This window comes from Harpia harpyja, chromosome 6 (genome assembly GCF_026419915.1).
Source record: "Harpia harpyja isolate bHarHar1 chromosome 6, bHarHar1 primary haplotype, whole genome shotgun sequence".
Lineage (NCBI taxonomy): Eukaryota > Metazoa > Chordata > Aves > Accipitriformes > Accipitridae > Harpia > Harpia harpyja.
Genome location: NC_068945.1, coordinates 27,192,978 through 27,215,497, shown reverse-complemented (window position 1 = coordinate 27,215,497; position 22,520 = coordinate 27,192,978). Strand labels below are relative to the sequence as shown.

Below are 22,520 nucleotides of genomic sequence, written 5' to 3'. Positions count from 1 at the left end.
CGCAGCAGGAAGCGCTCGACATCAGATCTGACGATAACCGGACCTTTCTTCCAGGAAGACAAGATCATGTGGCCTCATATGTGAGTAACCCAGGTTGTGAATACCAAAGGCATAACACTCTCAGTGATACGGGGCCCTTTCTCTGCTGGGTCCCCAAGAGCTCTTTGGAAATGTCACACGGGGAGCGGTCCCCTCTCAAGCCGATGCGAATGCGCAGTGTGTGGTTCGCAAAACCACAGAAAGACGCTACTACGGTGTCCATCAGTACCAGAGGAAAACCGGAGCTGAACGCCAGCACCGTGTGGAAAATATTGCGCTAACAGCCACAGGCATGAGTCCTCTCTTTATCTTAAGCCCAGAGGCAGCAAAGATAGCTGTCACTTCACTCATCTCCTTTCCAAGATACCTTGTTCATAAATAGGCAACATCATTCTCAGCCCCCTCCCACATTCCTTCCTTTTTTTTACTGTGGAGAAGCAGAAAGTAAAGGGTACTTGCAGTACAGGTATTCCTCTGAAGTCAAATCTGATCAAGGTTTTGGGTCCTTGGTTGATTCAAAAGCCTGTGGTGATAGATGTGGTATGTTTGCTTAGATAGATCAGATCGAGATTCTATATTTTTTGTTCTGCTGAAAACACCAGAGGAGGATGCTTCTTTACAGGAAAGGTGGATACAAAAAAGTAAGGTCTCTGGCATTGGGAAATACCCTCAGCTGGTTTCTGACCCACTGTGTCAAGCCCTCATAGTGTAAGCTTGGGAAAGGCATATACGAACACATATATGCCTAAAGATGCAGCTAGTCCCCAGTTATCTGGGGAAATTTTGGCTCAAAGTAATTTTCGAAAGTGAAGTCTGGTCTCTTAAATCTCTTGAGCAGTTCTGAAAGCATTTCTTATTGTCATTGCATGCCTCAGTTTCCCATATGTACAGCAATGAGTTAGTTGGGATAACTACGCTGACATTCCCAGTCAAACACTGCAGCTTTTCATCCACATTTAACATTTATCTACTAGAATCCACCATGAGGCAACTACAGCAATGGCTTTTAGTCTTCTTGCAGTCCCAGACTAAACTTGAACCAGTGGCAGAGCTGAAAACAGCTATCCCTGCCCAGCTCTCAAAATGAGCCCAAATGAGCCCTGGCCCAAATGAGCTCAGCCCCAGGTCAATGCCACTGGCTGGAGCTCAGCCTCAGGTCAAGAGTCGTCCATGTCCCTGTCCCCTCCACCCATTTATTGACAGAATAACTCTATTTACTCTGCTCTAGCTGGAGCGTGGTTGCTTTTTGTGAAAAACAGAGAGGCACGTACAGCGCTGCGGGGCTGTAAGCAGAATGTGGTACAGGCGAGGTAGGTGAGAAGGACCTTGAGCTAGAAGAAAAGCAGATGCCGCAGGGAAGAGTGAGTGGCCGTGCAACAGAGCACGGGGAGCCCAGTGTCAGGAGACTGGGCAGCGAGAAGTGCAAGAAGACCAGGGGGACACTTGCAGGTCGGGACTGAGAGACACCGTGCTTTGCTTTTATCTGCATGACCACTGTGGTAATCAGACCCGCTGTCTACTGCCATCTTCCCTCCTTCAAGCGATCTACACCTGCCAGCCAGTATCTGCTCCATCCCTGTGCTGGGGAGCACATACCCTGCATTTTGCCTCTCCCTTCAATGGGACCAAGAAGGGTAGCTAAGAAATACAGCAGTTGCTCAGCAACTCCCTGTCCCTTGAGGAGGACAACGTAAGCTATCTGCACCAGCCTCCTGGGTTGTTCTTCTCTGCACAGCTGGAGGTGCTCCTACCCTGACTTCTTCCAGGCTCCCCCTGCTCAGCCTGCAGATCTTCTCCCCCTGCAAGCCTCCAAAACCTCCATTTCAGAAGAGAAAAAAGCCGTTGTACGGGGTGCGCTGACCCATTGCGGCAGGACAAAGGCCGAGCTGAAGGGACATGGCATCGGGTTATTGATCGCTGAGGAGACTTTGAGCTTGGGTAAATAGATGTTCTCCTCTCTCCATGTGTGTGTGAGCTGGCTTGCGTAGGGGGTGTGGGCCAGGCTTCACAGGCGGCAGCAGGCTTCAAAGGTAGGTCTGCAGCTCTGGGGGAAACCCCGGTGCCTACCATCAAATCTTCTAACAAAGAGACTCTTCTGCTGCTGCTGCTGCTTCCTGCCCTCCTCCCTCCGCCCCTCCGTCTGCGGTTCTTTGCTTGTGCCTGCTGTTTCTGAAGGGATGCTGCGATAGCGGAGAAGCGCCCTTGCTCTCCTGGACCGCCCAGCCTGGTTCACTGGGGAGGAGATCCTCCCCAGGGGTTGCACGGAAAGGTGACCCACGAGAAGCAAGGGAGGGCAGTCTGTGCTGGGCCTGTTTGTACCATGTGCCTCTCTGCATTAGAGCAAGCAGATGTGCGGCTGATTGTCCAAGTGCTGTTGTTCACCAAGCTGGGTTTAATGTTCCAGGGTGAGTTATCTGGCAGTTACGTTCTGCAAGTGTGTTTCCATGTTGCAAGGCAGCCTGGAGGGCTTGGAGCTCAGTAACTGGGGGGAAAGCAAGGAGACCAAGAAGCCCACTCGACCCTATCGTGTGAACACTCCATGGCATCCACACAGGCTAAAATGTGCGTGAGGCCAAACATCTCTTCCCACATCTGCAGCAAATCCCTCCCATGCACTCATGCCCCCACGCTCACACGCACCACTGGGCACCAAGACGACTCACAGACACGTAGACAGGGCACAAGCATTCCCCAAGACCTCTGTGCCCTCTCACATGGATATGTTCACATCCCTTTCCTCTCCAGCCACAGAAACACAGAAAGTTTGGGGGCAGCCAGGCACTGGGGGATGGCAGAGGAAAGGAGAAGGAAGGTGGGTGAGATAACCAAGATTAACGTGGCTTTCTTGGGTGATGGCATTTCTTACCCTGAGAGTCTGGGACTGATGGAAGGGGAGCAGTCAGGAGGAAGCAAAAGAAGCAGCCTGGGTGAGACGAGGGGCAAAGAAAGACAGAAGGTGTCCCCTGGCACAAGCGGAGGGTGGTAGAGGGCTGAACGTTATTCAGGTTATACTCTCTCCTCACTAGCTCAGCTAGCGAGTCAGTGCCAGCATGGGCTTAGCCCTGGGACACACGGTCTGGTGGGAATGGCAAGGCTCGCTTACTTTTAGGGATCGAGAGCAAAATGGGACAGCAGGCAAAGTGCAACTTCAGGCTCCCAGGCTGTGGCTGTTTTGTGCAACTTCTGTGTGCATTTGAGGTCACGGGTTTTCTTTTGCATTGATTTCTAGGTCAATAAAATATCAGCTTTAAAACCATTCCCAGCCTGGTAGGACAACACTTTTGTCTCCGGAAAAATTCATTATTGTACTCATTTGTGGTTTTGGCGGAAGCAAAACCCAGGGAATGCCTTTGAAAATTGAGGGATTACCAGGAGGCGTAGACAGGACAGTGTCCTGGAAGCCTGTCTCCCACTGAAATAGGAGTTTTACTCACATTCGCACTGAGCAAAGTCTTTGGTGGTTAGCACACAGATCTCTTGGGGCTATAGATCTTGGGAGAGGAGCACAGAGATGGCAGAGCACCTCCAGAGACAGCTGTAAAGGGATGCAGAAAACCCAGCCTGACCACGGTGTGCTGTGTCACTAGATGCCCCCGATGGAGGCCGAGGAACAAGAAGAATACGCCAACTCCCTCTCAAAGGACGGATCGGAGACTAACTCACGTGATTGCCTCCGCTATGTGCCCCTTGGGATAGCCTTTCTTTTGCTGGCTGGAGCTGCTGCAGCAACCTGGTATTTCCTAGGTAAAAATTCAACAAGTTTTCTCCCCACGCAGGAGGTGGATGGGGTGTAGTCAAGGCAATGCCCAGCCCAAAGTGCGTTAGTGACTCTGGGTGATCTTTACACGCTCATACATAAGGGTAAACCCCTCTCTCCTACATATCAGCAAGGTAATTCAGTAATGTCTTCTGTTGGCAGACTACAGACCATGGCACCTGGAACCGGCCACCCTGCGGTTTTATTGTGGCAGCCTCCAGGTCCTCAATCGCCAGTACTCCCCGGACCTTGGGCAGGTGGAGTCCAGAGCCTTCTGGCTGGAGTCAGCTAAGCTCCAGAAGATGGTGAGGGCAATTTCATGACCAGAGCTGGCCCTGAGGCAGTTCAGTGAGTAAAAAGAGGAAGGGGTCAGGTACCCGCATCCAAGTGACAGACTTGGTGGGTCTGTATAGCAAGAGGGATGAAACATAGGGTTGGCCATAGGTCCTTTGCCACTGTAACATTGCACTATAGTTATCCGACGACATTCTCGTTGCAGCTGAAGGAACTGATTCGTGCCACAGAGCTGGGTCGATATTACAACTCGAGCACAGTGTATGCCTTTGGGTGAGTAGCACCCACAGCATATTTGCTTGTTTGTGTGTGAAAGCTTCCAGTCAATTGTACTCTGGTTTCACTGAAATCTGGCCATGACAAACTGCTGCAGTCCTCGCCATGAGCTCTAAGCTAGGCTGGGCAGTCCAGATGCAGAATGGTTCCAGCGTGACAGAGCTGGGGATATTTTGATGTTCATCCGATTTCACGATGAAAAAGCCAAAACTGAGAAATTTTTCAGAGAGGCAAAAGTTCAAGAGAGGAAAAAAATTCACTGGGAAGAACTGAAAAAAAAAAACCCCCTGGGCTTGGCATTCTCAGTAGAAACTAAGCAGCTGGAAATTAATTTGTCTAATTCAAGAAAGTCATTTTATAGCCTGATTCTAGGCACCAGAAGGGAGAGGCCAGAATGCACTGTGGAAAAGGTATTTCAGCCAAGAAGCATGGTCCACTTGGGAATAGGGTAACAGTGGAATGGGACAGATGTGGGACTACAGCTTTGCAGGTCATCACAGTAGATCAAGAAAGCAGGAATAGCTTCCAAACTGACGTATACATTTGCTTCTGATTTTTTTCCATGGAAAACTACACCCCTAAATTTGTCCTTCAGCTAAGAAAAATTCCAATTTTGATGTAACTCCATTTTCAACTGGGGAAAGAAAATTTTCACTTGCAATTCTTCCTCTAGCCTTTTACTGAGCAAAGGTTTGTTTCAACATCTCTTCCCCCTCCCCCAGCCAATTTTCTCTGCCAGCTGGTTGAACAGAGCTTTCCCAGTCACTGTCTCCTGCAGCTGAGCCTACCCAGCATTAATGGCTTGTGGTAAGGTATTGAGTCATAAATCATCCACTTGTCACCACTGGGAGGTGAGACAATGAAGTCTTGAGTGTTTCTTTTCAACCCCTGGTCAGTAGTAACCAAAGGTCATTTCTACCTGAAATGAGATCATTAGACCAGTCTTGATTAATTATCACATTAATTTGACCACATATGGTCATCACTAAAGCCAGATGGCATAAAATGGCTTCCTCCCCCAAAAGGACAGAGCATTAACTAGCACCATGGATGTAGCAGCTCTCCTGCCCCACTTGGAGTGGTTCCTCTGGGTCACGGCAGTGAGCTGGAAAGTCCACACAGATATGTCTGTTCTGTGGAAAAACAGTGGGGGGTTAATCTCTGTGGTTTGACTCTCCAGTGATTCTGGAGAGGAAGAGAGAAGATATTTAACATGCTGTTTCTCTGTCAGGGAGGGAGCTCTGACCTTCTTCTTCTGGTTTGCCCTCCAAATCCCTGAGAGTCAGCAGAAGGAGGTGACTGCTGAGAGGGTAAACACAATGCTCCACCAAGAGCTCTCCACCACTTTCAACAACTCGGGCAGCCTGTCCTACCAGATGGAGTACAGGGTCAACCCAGACTCGCTGGTTCTTCTGGGTAAGTACCGGCTGCTTGGCTGTGGCCTGAGCAGTTAGAAATGCTCCAAGATTTATAAGGTGCTGAAGGGAGGTTAGGAGAAAAGGCCAGAAGTCACTACTGAAGGGGATGGGCGAAACCTGAAGAGGATAGGGAAAAAGTGAGGATCAGGAGGTACAACTACACATATTTCTTTCTGATAGAGGATAACTGCAGTCTGATAAAAAAAAACATCCTTCCTTTGAAGGATTAAAGATTATTGGAGATACAGCTGCCCATGACCAGCTAGGTAACTTTTTTTTTTTTTCTCCTTCTCCCATTAGCTTTGGCTTTGGTGGAGTAAGACCTTACACAGGTCATGACTTTGATCAGCTCAGCTCAAAAATAGCAAGCAATTAGGTTTCCTACTTCCCTTTGGGAGATTATTCCAGGCTACTTTCACCACTAGTCTTCCTCTGAGACAAAGCATTGTTGCCACTTCTGTTCTTGACATATGATTTTGAGGATTATTTATTGTTGCCCACAGTGAAGATCACAGCCTGTTAAAGAGCCACCCCTACAGAACTGCTCTAAAATAGGTTAGATGATAGAGGACTAGGAATGTGTCTATATTCAATGTGTCCAAGTCGAATGGAATTTGTATTTGGTCTTTATAATGAGACTTAACTTCTCAGCCTGATCTGATCCCTCTTACAGAGCCCCAAACCTCACAGGTTTTAAAATACATTGTGTTTCTTCTCTCCCCTTGGGACTCTCATTTCCAAGTTTCTTCTTCCTAGGAAATGTGACATCTCCAAGTTTTTTTCCCCAGACATGTTAGCTTGCATTTTTCTAAGGTGAATCCTATTTTAATATATACCACCCATATTTTTTTTAATCCTTCCCTCCACATCTTAACTGTTTTATTTTGGGGGTCATTTTGTTGGTGTCCCCAAAGAAAATTTGATTCCCTCAAAATTATTTTCACTCCCTCATCCAGACCGTTGTGTTAAGATCTTATTCTGAAGCTGCAATAGCATCTCCTGAAGACATCTCCTGCAGTTACCATTAGTCACTTACTTCTGTTTATGATTTATTTCCAGCATACCAGACCTTATGCTCAGCCAATCTGAATTAACCTTCTTAAGAAAGATATCATAAGATAATATGCTAAATGCTTCCAAGTCGGCCCATCTAGCATTTTCCCTTTATTGACTCACTTCATAATGTAACTCATAAACAAATAAAAATGATGGTGCCATTCTTCTAGCTGTTCCCAGTTCCCTCTTATTCCCTTCACATCTGTTTCACCCTTTTATTCATTTCAGCAGATCACACTTCTTTCTATTTTGGAATTAACACACCAGTTGTAGTTTCTCCAGCTCCTTCTGCTTTCCCTAGTCCTTTCCGCCTCCCTCTCCAGTCAGAAACACAGTCTAGCAACTAAGGCAAAAGCCAGAAACCTCTTATACTGCTGGGCCAGGGTGACCTCAAGCCAGTGACTTAACCTCTGGCATCATTTGCTCTGTAAAATTGGAGAGAAAAAATAGCTAGCTAATAGCAAGTCATTAGCACTTCATTGCTTTCTGACAGACTCATTTGCTGACCTCCTTAGCTCTACACATTAAGTCTCGCTGCAGCCTGCCTTAAGACACAGATCTGTAAACCACTGACTAGGGCAGGAACCTCTCCAATCTCTCCAATGCTTTATTTTTACTAACACCTACACTCACCCCAGGACACTAGCTTCTCCTTTGCCCCAAAGAGTTTCAGGACTTCCTTCTCCTTATAGGAACTCAGTTTTATTACCTTCAGATAAAAGAATACTTAATATCAGCTCAGCATACGTCCTTCCCTACAGCACATGAGCTTCTCTAGGAGCCTGCCTTATGCCTGCAAGATCATCTTTTCCACAACATCTGTTTTTGCCATGACAAAACTGCTCAGCTCTCCCCACAGCATTGCAAGCTTTGCTTAGGAGCTACAAAAGACCAAAGCCCTGACCCAGGCAAGCCCCCAACACCAATTCTCACACCCAGCTGACCTCATGGTGCCTTTTATTTTGGCAATTATTCGAAGTAGCACCTGATCTCTGGCCACTTCCAGTTCAGCTGGGAGGCTGGAGCAAAGCCCAGCTCTCCTAAAAGTGTTGTCCACTCTGTGACTCTGTTTTGCACAGATTTGTAGTCCTTGTTGGTGGTTTTCTCTGCATCTCCCTTCTCCAGAGGTGGACTCTATAAGGATGTTGAGTAGCTCATCAACCAGTGGTCATCAAGAGACCTCCTTGCCCACCCTCAGTAACTCCCATACTTTTTTGGTGAGGGTTATTTAAACTGGGAGAACAGGGGAGGGATGAGCAGATGGCAAAGGCTCCGGGAAATGAGGTTGTGCCCTGTGACGTGGCTGGCAGAGGAGGGGGATGGTTGCCTGAAGCAATGCCCAGCCCTTCTGGGAAGAGGAAGAGGTCCTGGAATAGCACACCAAAACGGGCAAGGAAAAAAGGCAGAGAAACCCATGGTGGGCTGGAAAGCATGGATTGGGGCTGTTGGATTTGGGGCAGAGGCCAGAGAGACTTCCCAGAGAGATGGGGTGGGGAAGGCATGACTGAAACGGGTCCCTGAGAGCAGACAGAGAAGTACCTGGAGGATGCCCCATGCTGAAGTTGTGAGCGAGCCATTCACAGAGGACGGAGAGGAGTCATCACCTGCCAAGCTAGCATTCAGATACTACCAGTTTATCTTTTTGTTTATCTTCCTTTATATATTTTCTTTCTAACAGAATCCAGTGTGAAAGACATAGTAATGCTGAAATCCACTCTGGGTAGGCTATCTTTTCCTTCCCTTTTGAGTTCGTGACTTTACAGGAGGGATTTTTACAGGGGACAGAAAGCTTGTTGGCTTCCTGGAGTTGTAAATCCTGGGAAGGGGAGATGAGAACAGTAGCAAGGGAGGACCAGTGCTGCTGCTTGGTCAGACCCAAACTCCATGACACAGCTGTGTGCTGGACTGCTCTGAGCATCCTGACACCTCTGCCCCAGTAGCACACCACTATGCAGAGATACTGGCTCCCAGGGGCAGTGCAGCCACCTTAGTCTTATCCCTGTCCTAATGAGTCATGTCAAATAGCTTGGCGTACTGGTGCAACAGTGCTAATTCCAGGCCCCATGAAATTCTGCGGTGTGGGGTGGGGGTTTCTCTCCGTAGCTCTGCACTGGATGTGCTGTCAGTCATTTAGGAGTCTGTTGTCTTAGCGATGTTTGAAGATGCTTTTAGTAATTTCAGGCAGCGTTGTAAGTGCCGTGGCTGGCAGCTTGCACTAGATATGCTGTTAGAAACTCATCTCTAAGCTGACTTTTACTCAAAAATCCTGGTCTGGAAGCCTGCTGAAACCTGGAAATCAGACAAGGGACATGTAAAGCCAGGAAGAATATGGGGTTGAGAGGAGAAAGAGGTGAAAAAGAAAATAAAGCCAGTGGAAGATAACTGTGCTGATATTTAAAGCCTGAGGTAGTATCAGTTTAATCAAGGAAGAGAGGACAGTTCTTATAGAGAGAAACCAAGGCAATGGTACGAGGGGACTGGTGCCACAACAACATATATAAAAGTAAACTGAGATTACTGGGATGAGTCAGCCTTACTCTGAAATAGGGCTCACACTGATATCCCAAGTGACAATCCCTTATCTTCATTTCTCTTACAACCACCCCTAAGCCCCCCCTTTGCTTCCCTTTACATCACCCTGAGATTTAAATCCCTTTATCTTTCCCCTGGATTCAGGTTGCTACAGGTACAGCTATGTCCAGGAGGATGACATCCTAAGGCTGGAGGGCCCTGACTACTTGGCCTCCAGTTGTCTTTGGCACCTCCATGGACTGAAGGGCTACATGATCAAGCTACGCCTGGAGTGGACTCTCCCGGACTGCAGGGACCGCCTGGCTATGTACGACGCAGCTGGGCCCCTGGAGAAACACCTCATCACCTCGTAGGTAGCTTCTGAGCAAGGCGAGCACGGCGGGGAAGCCGGGCAGGATGGCACGCCACGCCACAGCAGGGGAAGGTGTTAGACTACATCAGAGGAAATTCTCTTTGATGCAGAACCTGCCTCTTGCTGATCAGCTGAAGTCACTGATGTGGGATATCATACAGCCAGCCGTGCAGTCTGAGAGATTACAGCAGCACGAGCTGTCTCTCTGCTGGCCCTTTATTTGATTCAGTTAGTGCCTCACAGCAGGCGTGTGCTGTGGATAACACAGACCTCCATTGTCTCTCTTTCTCGTTCTTCTCTTTCGTTTGTTTGTTGCTTGCTTCACCCCCATCCTTTTATCTCTTCCCCCAAGGATCTATGGCTGCAGCCGGCAGGAGCCTGTTGTGGAAGTCCTTTCATCTGGCCCTGTCATGTCCATTGTGTGGAAGAAAGCCATGTACAGCTACTATGACCCCTTCATCCTCTCAGCACAGGTGGTGCCCCTCGAAGGTGAGGAAGGCTGGAGGAGGGCAGCCATAGATATAGGAAGGAGACAGGTTCTCTCCTACAACATCACAGAGGTGCTCCATCCCCATTAGGAGCAGAATTCACTCTAGATTGCAAGGGCAGAGGTGGTCGATAAAAAGCAGGTTAGATGTTGCTCCCTCACCTGGACTCATACATGAGCATCTAGCTCAAGGCTTTACAGCCCAGGGTCTGGCAAGCAGAGCCTGAGTGATCGTGATACTTTAAGACAAGGCCAAGCTCTCATGCATGGACAGACCAGATGTGGCCTGGACATCATGTCTAGATGCACTTGCAGATAAATGTCAATTCATTATAAGAGTCTAAAGCAACAATATACGTTACTATTACCCTTCTCTGGACAAGAAGAGGAGGCTAAAATTCTTGCCAGGTAGAAATGGCCCCTTGAAGGGGGGTGGTGGAACATCCCAGTCACCTTTAGCATCAGACCTTAGAGGCCCTTTTCTCCCCTCCTACAATGGGATGAGTATATGGCATCCCCAGGCTGAGGTTGAGCTGACAGGTAGCAGGGCTTTGAATGTCTGTCTTTACAGCCTGCGAAGTGAATATAACTCTGCGGGAGGGCCTGGAGCTGCAGGGGAAGATCGGCACGCCACACTACCCCAGTTACTACTCACCCAACACGCAGTGTACCTGGCACATGACGGTAAGACCCAGCTCCCACAAAAGCATCCACCCCATCCCTGAAACCCCTCCGGCACTCCCCACATTAGGGTGGGTTACAGCCAGTACTCTCAGTCAGATCATCATGAGAAGCAAGAAGAGGGTGCCAGCCTGCCTAGCCTCCACATAATGCGTGTTTCTGAAGGGGAAAGAGTCTAATATTGCATGCCAGCACAGAGATGCCATAGCTGGGGAGGAATCTGAAATCCGGTCTCCAGAGGAATTCTTCAAGGCAGAACCAGATTGCAAGAAATTGCTAGGAATTACCATGCTTTGAGACCAGCAGCAGAGTCACCCCGGGCTGCGGCATGGCCCCGGTTTAGAGGGTGCAAAGTGTGAATTGGCACCTCTCCCCTTCACATTTACCCTGCTCATTTCTGTCACATGGAGGGGGCTGCAGCACTCATAGGAGCCATCTACACTCTGCTCTGGACCCCCTTGCCTGCAGGTCCCATCCCTCGACTACGGGGTCACCCTGTGGTTCGACGCCTACGCGCTCAGCAGACAGAAGCATGACCTGCCCTGTACACAAGGCCAGTGGATAATTCAGAACAGAAGGTGTGTGCTGGGGTCCTGGTTTCTGTCTCTCATTTCCCACCTGGGATTAAACCTCTGCAGGTTCCCTGCTCGCTTCAGCCATCAGGTCTGAGGAGGCCACACTCCGTGGCCACTGTTTGTGCTGGTGCCTCTTGCTTTTCTACTTCTTTTTCAGCCTCTCTTGTTCACAGGCTCCTCGATGAGCACACTTCTTACAGATTCGCTTTGAGCTACCAGCCTGCCTTCTCTGTCTTGCTGTTTGCATCAGGCTTCCTAGTTTTCTCCTGTGTGTGTAACCTTGGTGTCCTCCCACGTCTCCTGTGTTTGCAAATCTGCCTGTCACCACCTCTGCAATATTATCTGTGTGTGCCATTGCCTTGCATCCACCTCCATATAGATCTTCCTCCTAGCTCCATATCCTCCTGCTTTGACTACAGCCACTTCCCCCTGCAAGACTTCCCAAAATTAGCATCCCTACGGAGCTGGGGCTGCTGCCCACCACCGCTCAGGTGCAAAGGACCAAGAGCTGCTGCGCTCCCATCTCCTCAAAGCAGGCTCCAAGATGAATGGACCTATGGCTTTTGTTTTTCCTTCCACTTACTGCAAAATTCCCCCTTTCCCTCCAAAACTTCCCCCAGCCCATCTCATTAACTTCCTCTCCACTGCTCCTGTGGGGGTAACATCTTTTCCTCTGGAGGGTCTGATCCAGAAGCTATGTTCCCCTGGCTTCCTCTCTTAAACTGTCAGTGCCACAGTTTCCACAACATGGCTTCTTCGGGAAGAGAAATATAAGAACTGAATTACTTTGCATGGCCGGAATTCAGTGCTTACCCAGAAAGTGGGAAATGTCCAGACATAGTAGGGTGACCCTGGACTCTGGATCTCATGCCATACTGAAGGCATTTTGCCTTCCTGGCTTCCCCCCCCACATCCAGCCTCTGTGGGTCCCTTCCCACCCCATCCCCACGGAGCACCCTTGCCCCACTTTATTGTCTTCTCCTCTCTCCCTGCCCAACACATCCCGCCTGTGTTTGCTCCTCAGGTTGTGTGGCCTGCGGACCCTCCAAGCCTACGCCGAGCGGATCCCAGTCACGTCCTCTGCTGACATCACCGTCGCCTTCACCTCACAGATCTCCTTAACTGGCCCTGGTGTACAGGCGGCTTATAGTCTGTACAACCAATCTGACCGTAAGTTCAGGCTACTCCCTGCTCCTTAGTGGGGTGGTAGCTACCGGCAGCCCCTGTGCACTTGGCTTGTGTTAGGAGAAACACAAGACACATCCCATGAGCCCTAAGTGCCATCTGCCCTTCAGGCACATGCTCACAAATCAGCGAGGCACACACCACCGATCGCCCAAAAAGAAGAGGCATTTATGTGCGAAGCTGCTTCTGCACATGTGGCCCTGCCTCACGTTGCCAAAGCATCCTTGTGCCAAAACCCAAGGTCAGAGAGTTCTCTGCAGTCTCACCCCTGTGCCCACATCCTGGACTGGCCTTGGAAATTCAGTGAGAGCCTATCTGTGGCTTGAAGTGACATTTTTTTAGATTATAAGAGCTCTTACGGAGAGATGTTTCCTGCTCACCTGGGAATTCGTGCAAGTGAGAGACAAATAAAACCACACACAAATACACCTAACGCACGTATGCAAATGCACGCCCACAGTCTGTCTTTCCAAGGTTTCTCCATCTCCTTCCTAAAGGGTGCCTGTAACGCATACCAGTCCCTGAATATGTGCACCTGCCAACACGTGTCTAACACCAACCCCTTCAAGGCCCTCACCAAGTTTTAATAACAACTCCAAAGAACCTGTTTCAACTTTCTCGCAGCATTCAAGAATCGTGAAACAGTGCTAAACCGGAGGTATAGCACGCCAGGAGGGTGGTTGTCCTGGCTTCTTGCCCATTGGTATGACGGGAAGCAGGGAAAAAGCCCCCCTTCCCCGGTGCATAGCCTGGCTCTGTTTGCCCTTGTTCAGAGCAGATGACGTGCCAGATTTCGGGGAGCGCAGCAAATGCCAGCAGCACGCTGCTGCAGCATGCGTGTGGTCAGGAAGGTGTGCAGCTCCACGCTCCACTTTCAAGCCACAGTGCTCTGTTGCAAGGAGGTTTCCAGTCACTGGGGACTAACTACTCTCTGTTGGTTTCACAGCCTGTCCCGGGGAGTTCCTGTGTTCTGTGAACGGCTTGTGCGTCCCGGCCTGTGACGGGATCAAAGATTGCCCCAATGGGCTTGATGAGAGAAATTGTGGTGAGTGATTTCTTCTCCCCGCTGGTCCCTGGTCTCAGCAGGACCATAGCCCCTTCCTCCTCCAAGGGTAGGGAGGGCTGGGGAGGATTCGGTTGGCCTAGGTACAACCTTGTACCTCCTTCCTAGGAGCTTAAACCTCTGCATCCTTAAAAGCCTCATCCCACTGCCATATGGCTTCAGCCTGCTCGGGAAGGAGCAGCAACTCTTCTTGCTCCCGTGCACAGCACAGTCTCCCTGGGAGAACCCCCTAGCACCCGTGCACCAAGAGCTCCAGGCAGCCTGAAAGAAGCCCCACTGCCCAGGCTGTCCCCCACCTTGTCCCTCTTTCCCCCTACAATCAACCTCAGCCCTGGGCTACAGCCCCCTCTGCTGTCATACCACCCAGCATCCCCCTCCCAGCCCTCCCACCCTGCCCACCCCTCCCCAGGCCCTCCTGCTGCCCTGGTCTCTCCCCCCCAGGCCATTTGTGACACACGATCTGTACAGATCCTCACCCATATATTGCGCTCCAGTTTGGGAGCATCTAAGTCCTCCATCAGCCATCGGTTCTTCATGCCAACAGCAGTTTGGGCTGATGCAGACACCATCCTCGGCATCCCAGGACTCCTGCAAAGCCCCGTTTTCATAGGAATAGCTATTCAGGCTCAGGCATGACAACTAATTCATCTATCCTCCTATCCCGGGGGGGGGGGGGGGGGGGGGGGGGGCTTGTCACAGTGGTGCCACCACTAATTTTTCATTAGTTGTCCCTTACAGCTGTTTTTCCACAGACAGAAAGATCCCTGAACCACTGGAGATAGTGACCAGTTCTGAAAGATTCACAGGAAGGTATAGAAAAGTCTAAAGTAAAAAGAAGGAGAAATCTTTCTCAAGGAAGTTTTAATTCAGTGCTGGAAATGTGAGAGCTCTCACAGGATCACTGAGGTTGGGTTTTTTATTGCCTGCAAGTCTTGCTGACAGTGCACTCTGTCCCATCATCCAGCTGTCTGACATCAGGGCTGGCTTGCTTCCTTCATGCAGGCATAGATACAAATGCATCCTTATGAATATCTAATCCCTTCTTGAATCCTATTAGTTTCTTGGCCCCAGGGATATCCTGTGTCATTCAGTTCCGCAGGTTAACACAGACCAAGACTGAACAAAAAAAAGTATTTGTTTCTCACTCTTTTCAAACATCCCGTTATATTCAAAAAAGAAAATAGAAACATCATGATTTCCTTCCTTTCTTATACTCTTGCCAATGTTGCATCTCTGCTTATTTACTCCATGTTTGTATGGGACAGTCCCTGTCTTTAAAATCAGTGTTCACATTGCCTCAGACCTGCATGTGCCTTTAGCCATCTGGAAGCCTCATGTTAATTACTGAAGAAATTATAGTCATTGCAGTAAGAAGACCCCTGGGAGGTACTGGCCCATCATGTTTGGTGTTGCACATAGATAAAACAAACACAGGACAAGTTCCTGCTATGAAAACATACAATCAGAAGTCAAACTGTGTCATGGGGAGGCACCTTAGGCACCATCTCCATCCTAGGCAGCTATCGGAGCTCGTGGACATTGAGGAATCCGTTGTTGTTTGGGACTCAGCTATCAGAGAGCGAGGGGAGCAGCTGCTCTGCAGGGGAAGGTGACCCATGAGCTGAGGGTGACAGCAAGGCAGGAGGAACAGTGACCTCACCAGTCAGGATGCAGTCCTACAGAACCTGAGCAAGGCAAGCAGACCAGGTCTGGTGATGGTAACCCGGGTCAACCAATGAGTCCAGTGACCTCAAGACAAGTCTATAGTGAGGCAGGTCCAAGGCCAAGCCAAGAAGCCAAGGAAAGTTAAGTCGGCATCAGCATAGTGTAAGACAGGGTGCAAACGTACCTACAACATAGATCAGGCAAAGACTACACAGCTGCACTATACCAGAACTGGTCTTAAGCACACATTATGAGGTGGGGGAAGAGGTTGCAGAGCCTACTGATGCACTTAGGACCCTGACCTCACATCTTACACCTCGTCTTGCGTGCCTAATTCCCGGGTGCTTCCCTCCTGCACAGTGTGCCCTGCAAAGTTCCAGTGCCGCGAGGACAGCACTTGCATCGAGTTCAGCAGGGTCTGCAACCAGCAGCTGGACTGCATCAACGGGACCGATGAAGAGCAGTGCAGTGAAGGTAAGGAGGGGACGGCGCTGGGCTGACAAATACCTTCCCCTACACTTGAGCCAAGGCTGTCGGTAGCGTACTTCCCTCTAGTGAGGTCAGGGCACGTGCCTGACCTGCTGACAAGGTTTGCTCTGTTTGTAGCTGACCAAGTTTGCTCAGGAAATTCCCTGTCATCCTTTATGGAGTTCCCCCAAGCTCTCTGTTGCCTTTTTCCCCCTACTCAAAGGACTTCAGGCTGCATCTACAACCTGCCGCCCTCCCTCAGCCTCAGCTCCTCTTCCTCTTCGCAGGGGTCCCCTGCGGTCCTTTCACCTACCGCTGTGAAGATGGGACCTGCGTGAAAAAACCAAACCCCCTGTGTGACACCGCTGCAGACTGCAAGGACCTGTCCGACGAGAAGCGCTGTGGTGAGGAAACGCTCACTTGCACGTCGGCCAGGCAGGTTCAGGATGGCACGTAGCTGCAAGTCACCCCTTTTTCCCCCCACCACCCCAGCATAAGCACCCACCCTCGCTTGTTCCACCACCTTCTCCCTACCCCAGCCCCATGGCAGCGGTGCCACTGCTCCATCCTGCAGTGGCAGCAGCAGCGGCAAGGAGCCAGCTCTCCGTGCTGAGCTGTGAGCAGGGATTTGTTCTTTGGCCAGCTGCTCCCCATCTCCTTCAGGCAGAGGCATCAAGCCAGATAGACATGTCTCACAGGCCAGGTCCTACCCACAGGCTGCCTGTTGGACCACTATGCTGGCTTTTGTGAAATAATGCCATCCTACAAGGCTCCAGCCAGGGAAATCACCCGTGACTGCATGGTCACTGGCAGGGAGAGAGCTTGTGTTTTGATTTCCCTGCTTGGTTTTTCTGGAGCCTCGGTGGGCAGCGAAAGGGAATGTCTGCGAGAGTTCCCTGACAGGAGAACAGGTAGCACAGACAGCGTGCTGCCCCAAAGGCATATCCAGGCTGCAGCTGGAGGTGGGCTAAGGCTGTGCAGGCATCAGTGGGGGCACACGCTGCGAGGGAGCACTCGTCAGACCTGTCCTGGACAGTCCATAAAGCAACTGCTGGCTGGGGAAGGCAAGGGCTTAGCGGTGAAACTCTTCAGTCAAGTAGGAAAGGAAGGACAGGCACAGCATATCATGTTCCCTTCATCCCCTGAAGTACCTGCTGTGTCTTGTCCTCAGACTGTGGTCTGCAAGCCCCTCTCAGCAGGATCGTGGGTGGTACGAATTCTGTGGAAGGGGAATGGCCGTGGCAGGCCAGCCTGCAAGTTCGGGGACGCCACATTTGTGGGGGAACACTTATTGCTGACCGCTGGGTGGTCTCAGCCGCGCACTGCTTCCAGGATGAGAGGTAAATGGAGAGGGGAGGGTGCTGGACAGAAGAAGGATTTGCATTGCTTTCCATGTCATGCATGATGGGAGGGTCATCTGGCTTGTGAAAATGTCCCAGGACAGCCACACCCCTCATCCGGCACCCATGCCATGCTTCTCCATGGCTTGGAGCTGGAGAAAGGGATATGGATACAAGCATTAGTATTTGGGTGTGCATGCAGGGAAAAGGGGGCAGTGCTGGCAGCTTTGGGAGGGCAATGGTAGTGGAAGACACTTCACAGCTACACCTTTGTTTTGGCTCTGGCTTGTCCCCATGCTGTCACAACCATGGAGGTGTCAGCATGTGCTAGGAGGGGGCCAGGATAGCGTTATCTGTGGAGGATGCTGTTTGGGTCCCATGCTGCCCACCCCCAGGGTCTGCCCTTTCAGGAGGAAGCCCAGTCTCTCCCCCAGTTCCTTCCACCCGGTGTACGTACCACAACAGCAGCAGTAACATGCAGATCGAGGGGGGGGATTCGCTCATTCTTTCAAACTGGGAAGAAGTAAGGAGGAGGAAGGTCCACAGCTGTACTGGGTGACAGGGCTGGGTGGGGGAAGGAGTGTGCACCCTCAGGCCCAGTCTTCTCCTCCTCCAAACACCCCTTTTCCTCTATCAGTGAGCCAGTGGGGATCCCCCACATTCCCACCTACTACTGCTGGATTTCCATGGCTGCCCTTCCTTCCTGATGCTATGTGAGCTTAGGGAAGAGGAGCTGCTGGTCATCCTCAGTATGGTGACACCAGCCTTGGTAGGACTGGGGTTGCTTTGCAGTTATGCTTATCACCTCACCCTGCTCCTACCTGGGTCCTACAGCCCTGCAAGGAAGCCCACCAGCACTGGGAGCAGGCTTTTCAATTGGTCTATGCGGCCTGAATTTAGCCATTTTGGAGTGTCCCAATGCAGGATGGATGGAGCTAGCACAGCCCTGTTAGATGGCATATGTGTGTGCCTGTCAGGGAGAGAACTTAAGTGGTGTGGGAGAGAAGAAGTAGGGTTGAAAAAGAGGAGCCGAAGAACAGCAGCAGCCTTGGGTGGGCTGTGCTATGGGCAGCAGCCTGTGCAGGCAGTAGGATGGAGGTGAGTCCTGAAGGCGAATTTGGATCAAGAGAGATGGTCAAACCAAACCAGGGAGATTTTTGCACCCAGAGGGGCAGTGTGGGAGAAAACGGCACGTGTAAGGCAAAAGGTGGACAGGAGTCTGAGTCTAAAACCAGCCCTTTTCCTGCTTCCTCCTGCTCTGGGCAAGGGCAAGTTCCCCTCTGCTCCTCACCCTCCTGCTGGAGACAGGGTGTCCCTTGGCTGTTAGCTCTTAGCTGTTCTGTTCTCAAAGATGTCACCTTGTTAGGCTTTCGCCTCTGTTTCTGTAAAGGGCTGTCATGCCTTTTAACACCCTCACCTCTGAGCCGCTTTTCTCACTTCACTCCCTCTAAGAAATTTCTCGGGTCTTGCTCCCCTTCTCCATGTCTCCTTCTCCTTGCAGCTTTGCTTCACCAGCTCAGCTCTTGTGCTCTGCCCTATCATAGACCTCACTTGCTGGCCTAACCTACATACACCTTTTAGCCTGCTTTGCTAAGGAAAATAAGCAAATCTTAGCAAATAAGCAAATATGAGCAAGTTGCCTGTGTGTATGAGTGTCTGCCCAAAGTTGTTCCCACTGTACAGGCATCAGAGATGTCCCACCTAGTTTCTTGAAATCAGTAGCCAAATAAAAATAGAGGCCCCTCTGAGGGAGATGATCATCCATACCAGAGACTCCTCAAAAGGCTGTGACAGAAGCAGCCAGACTCTGCCCATCCTTCTCTGTTCATGTGATGAGTTACCTTCTCTGCTGCATCCTACAGACTGGCCTCTGCCTCCATATGGACCGTTTACTTGGGCAAATATTTGCAGAATGCCACCAGCCACACAGAGGTGTCCTTCAAGGTTATCCGCCTCTTCCTCCACCCTTATTACGAGGAGGATAGCCATGATTATGATGTGGCCCTGCTCCAGCTGGACCATCCTGTGATCATCTCGCCCTTAATCCAGCCCATCTGCTTGCCTGCTCCTTCTCACCTCTTTGAGCCTGGTCTTCATTGCTGGATCACTGGCTGGGGAGCCCTCAAGGAAGGCGGTAGGTGCAAGGTCTTTGCTGGTGGCCTACTGTAGCAAAGCCAAGGCAGAAAGAGCTTCAGATGTGGGGTAGGCAGAATAGGCTTCTGTTCACCCCAAAGCATTATGCCTCCTTCACGCCCTTTGATTTTGGGTCACAGGTGGGCCAAAGTTACCTGTTGAGTGCCTTGAAACCTCATTCGGAGGGGCAGGCATGAGAGTCCAGTAATCTATATGGGGACGGCATGTGTTCCTTCATCCAAAGACTAGAATAGCCTTCAGGAATTATGGGTCTACGTAGTAGCTCTTCAGCCATGGTCACAGCATGGACCAGCCCCAGTCCCAAAGCCCAACCCCGTGCTTACATAGACACGTGGGACCCTGTTGGGTCATTCCCCAGGGACAGTGTCTGACTGGAGAGAGTCGAGATAAAAAACCTGCTCTTCATCAAACCCAGACTGGATCTCCTGGGGACACCTGTTTGTGGCCCCTGCAGCAACATTTTCCCCATGTCAAAGACCCTAGGACCTGGGTCCCCCCAGCAACACCCGTACTAGTAAATTCAATGGGAGCTGTCCCCTGAGGATCACACCGTCTAATTGTTAGCATGTGCCCTGGTACCATTTGACCATTTTGACCACATAGCACCCACACACCTCGGGGACAGGATGGGCCAAGACTTGTCCCCATGGCGTGGTGTGGATGAGTCCATTCTGGTTTGTGAGGAAGAGTTTAGCTGCATGGGTATGGACCCCTCCCTGTTCCCTCCCCATAGGGCCAGCAAAACAGGTCCAAGCTGTGCTCTAGTAGTGCATGGCACAGGAACACAGATGTGCTCACCCAGGTTAGCTTAGTGCCTTCACTCACTCACACGCTTGCTCCAGCTGCTTCCTAAATGGAAACACTCAGGGGTCTATCCAGAACTGGACATTCCCGGTTTGTATGCTTAGCTGGAAGAGCTTAACGCCCATTTCAATGAGAAGCAAGCCCAAAACTCTGACATCCCAGAGGTTTCCCCAAACCAGAATCCGCCTTGCCCCAAAAGCTGAAGTATCCACAACATATCCCTGTAGGGAAAGGGACTGAAGGGGAATGTTACTCCTTCCATGCAGGTGAAGTACTCGGCTGAAAGTCAGAGACAGTGATGCCAGTGGAGAGCAGAACAGAAATTCAGATGGCAGCTTTCTGCATGCAGTGAGATGGGCATGGGCTGGGGGATCACGGTGAACAGTGGGAAGTTCCACCATTGCTCACCTGAACTACTTTTGGTACTCTATCCCTCAGGGCACATCAGTAATGTTCTGCAGAAGGTGGACGTGCAGCTCATCCAGCAGGACATCTGCAGTGAGGCCTATCACTACATGATTTCTCCCAGGATGTTGTGTGCTGGGTACCAAAAGGGCAAGAAAGATGCCTGCCAGGTGATGGATGAGCTGTGGGATCAGGGTTGACTATCAGAGGTGGGGTGTGTCCCAAGTCTCCCAAATGCACTCCATAGCCTGAAATGAAGGTGAAAAGACCATAAAATGCCTGACTCCCCCAACGCTTTCTCTGATCGAAGTGGCCAACAACACTTCTTCCCAGCATCCTTGCCTTAGACAAGATCCAAATACACTTAAATTTCTCCTTTTCTCATTTCAGCCCATTCTCCACTCTTTACCTCCCACTTTCAAGTCACTTGTCTACATCAGTCTCCTATCCCTCAGCCTCTTTAGCATCTGTCACACACAGTTACCTGTCTGTTCCTTTATCACTATCAATCGCAAGGAATTCCTCTGTCTCCCATCTCTCCGCGTATCTGGTTAAATTCCACCAGCTTCCTTGCTCTCCACGTATTTGGAAATGCCACATGGAGCAGAGGGGAACAATAGCGCTGTCAGCTTCTTGGGACCTGGCTAAGGGGGAGGAATTCGCATGTTTTTGACATCTGCCTAAGGTACAAGGAATGTTGCAGATGTCCCACACGTGACTTGAGGGGATACAGGAACCTGCATACAGCAGGACTGAAAGCCAATGTAATCATCCAGCTGGAGAAGCTGGTGGATCACCATCACCCCATTTTTCTTTCCTTTTCTCTAGGGTGATTCTGGAGGTCCGCTGGCCTGCAAGGAACCCAGTGGCAGGTGGTTTCTGGCTGGTTTAGTCAGCTGGGGAATGGGATGCGCACGTCCAAATCAGTATGGAGTATACACCAGGATCACTCAAGTGCTGGGCTGGATGAACCAAACCATGAGCTGAGAAAAGTGCATCTCTGCCTTCTCCCCATAAGACTTACACTCACATGGTACTCATTCCTGATCTTGTTCACTTGCCTCAGAGAAAGAGTTTCTGTATGGGATGTTGTCAGACCCAGGATGCTCTTCTGAGCGGGGTAAAAGAAGCCTGCCGTGGGGATTGTAGAGAAAAGCAGGCAGACCCTCTTCCCACTCAGTGCTTCCCAGGGAGCATCCCGAGGTGTTTTTAGGCCATCCATCCAAAAAAGCTGGGGGGGGCGGACGATGACATGACACGCAGCAACAGTCCCAAGTTAATGGGTTTTGAGAAAAGGAATGATGGAAGTTGAACTTGCCATGAACCATGTGATTCAGCCACAACCTTACGCTGGAACATTTGCTGAAAGAAAATGTGACTGATGTAGTTAAAGATTCCAGTAACTGTGAAATCAATCTGCCTCCCTTTTCCTTCCTGCTGCTCATCCTTCTTCCCCCTTCCCCTCCCATCACTCCTCCTCTTCCATCTCCCTAATTGCTTCTTTTCTTAGCCGGTGTGTGCTGTTCAGTGTGCTATTCAGCTCAGCCAGGCAACTCTTCATGTCTCACTGACTCCCAGGCACAAATCCAGCATCACGCTCTGCAAGCATGTGTTGTGCCCCCCTGATGGAGCAGCACCCAGCCTCCATCACTGCACTTTCCTCAGGGAAAGGCCGCAGCCCTCAATAAAAACATCGGAGCAGCCCCCCATCCCGTTCCCTCAGCCCTTCTAAATACCTTTAATATGAGGGCTCCTCAACTGCTTCCATCTCCTAACTCAGATAATCCAGGAGGTGAAGGAGAAGGCTTCAGGGCACAGTGCTTAAACAGTGACTGCTATGGGTTTGGTTTTTTTACTAAAGATATACATATATGTGTGTGTGTGTGTGTGTATATATACAATGGGTCACTCTCTGGAATCAGAAATAAAATTAATTTGATGATTTTTTTTGGCTCTAGTTTGCCTTACT

General features: G+C 50.3%; 1 protein-coding gene across 4 annotated transcripts; it reads left to right on the top strand.

Annotated features, from left to right (window-relative positions):
• Positions 1-1,298: 1,298 nt before the first annotated feature.
• Positions 1,299-22,493, top strand: TMPRSS6 (transmembrane serine protease 6). Of its 4 annotated transcripts, none has more exons than XM_052790515.1 (18): positions 1,299-1,977; positions 3,627-3,783; positions 3,959-4,101; positions 4,296-4,363; positions 5,598-5,782; positions 8,519-8,560; positions 9,517-9,721; positions 10,077-10,213; positions 10,783-10,895; positions 11,361-11,470; positions 12,492-12,637; positions 13,599-13,697; positions 15,741-15,854; positions 16,136-16,252; positions 17,020-17,188; positions 19,051-19,322; positions 20,585-20,721; positions 21,380-22,493. In XM_052790515.1, exons 2-18 carry the CDS (start codon positions 3,627-3,629, stop codon positions 21,536-21,538), a joined length of 2,373 nt encoding a protein of 790 aa, XP_052646475.1. In that variant the 5' UTR covers positions 1,299-1,977; the 3' UTR covers positions 21,539-22,493. The 4 variants fall into 4 exon arrangements, with proteins under 4 accessions (XP_052646475.1, XP_052646478.1, XP_052646476.1 ...); XM_052790516.1 differs by lacking the exon at positions 1,299-1,977 and adding an exon at positions 2,005-2,069; XM_052790517.1 differs by lacking the exon at positions 1,299-1,977 and adding an exon at positions 2,082-2,444.
• The last annotated feature ends 27 nt before the right edge of the window (positions 22,494-22,520 follow it).

What these genes read in the sequence shown, in the direction of transcription:
- TMPRSS6 (XM_052790515.1), top strand. Translation starts at nt 3,627, where the DNA reads ATGCCCCCGATGGAGGCCGAGGAACAAGAAGAATACGCCAACTCCCTC. An exon ending in AATGCTGAAATCCACTCTGG is followed by an intron (nt 8,561 to 9,516) that starts GTAGGCTATCTT and finishes CCCTGGATTCAG; the next exon opens with GTTGCTACAGGTACAGCTAT. An exon ending in GCTTGATGAGAGAAATTGTG is followed by an intron (nt 13,698 to 15,740) that starts GTGAGTGATTTC and finishes CCTCCTGCACAG; the next exon opens with TGTGCCCTGCAAAGTTCCAG.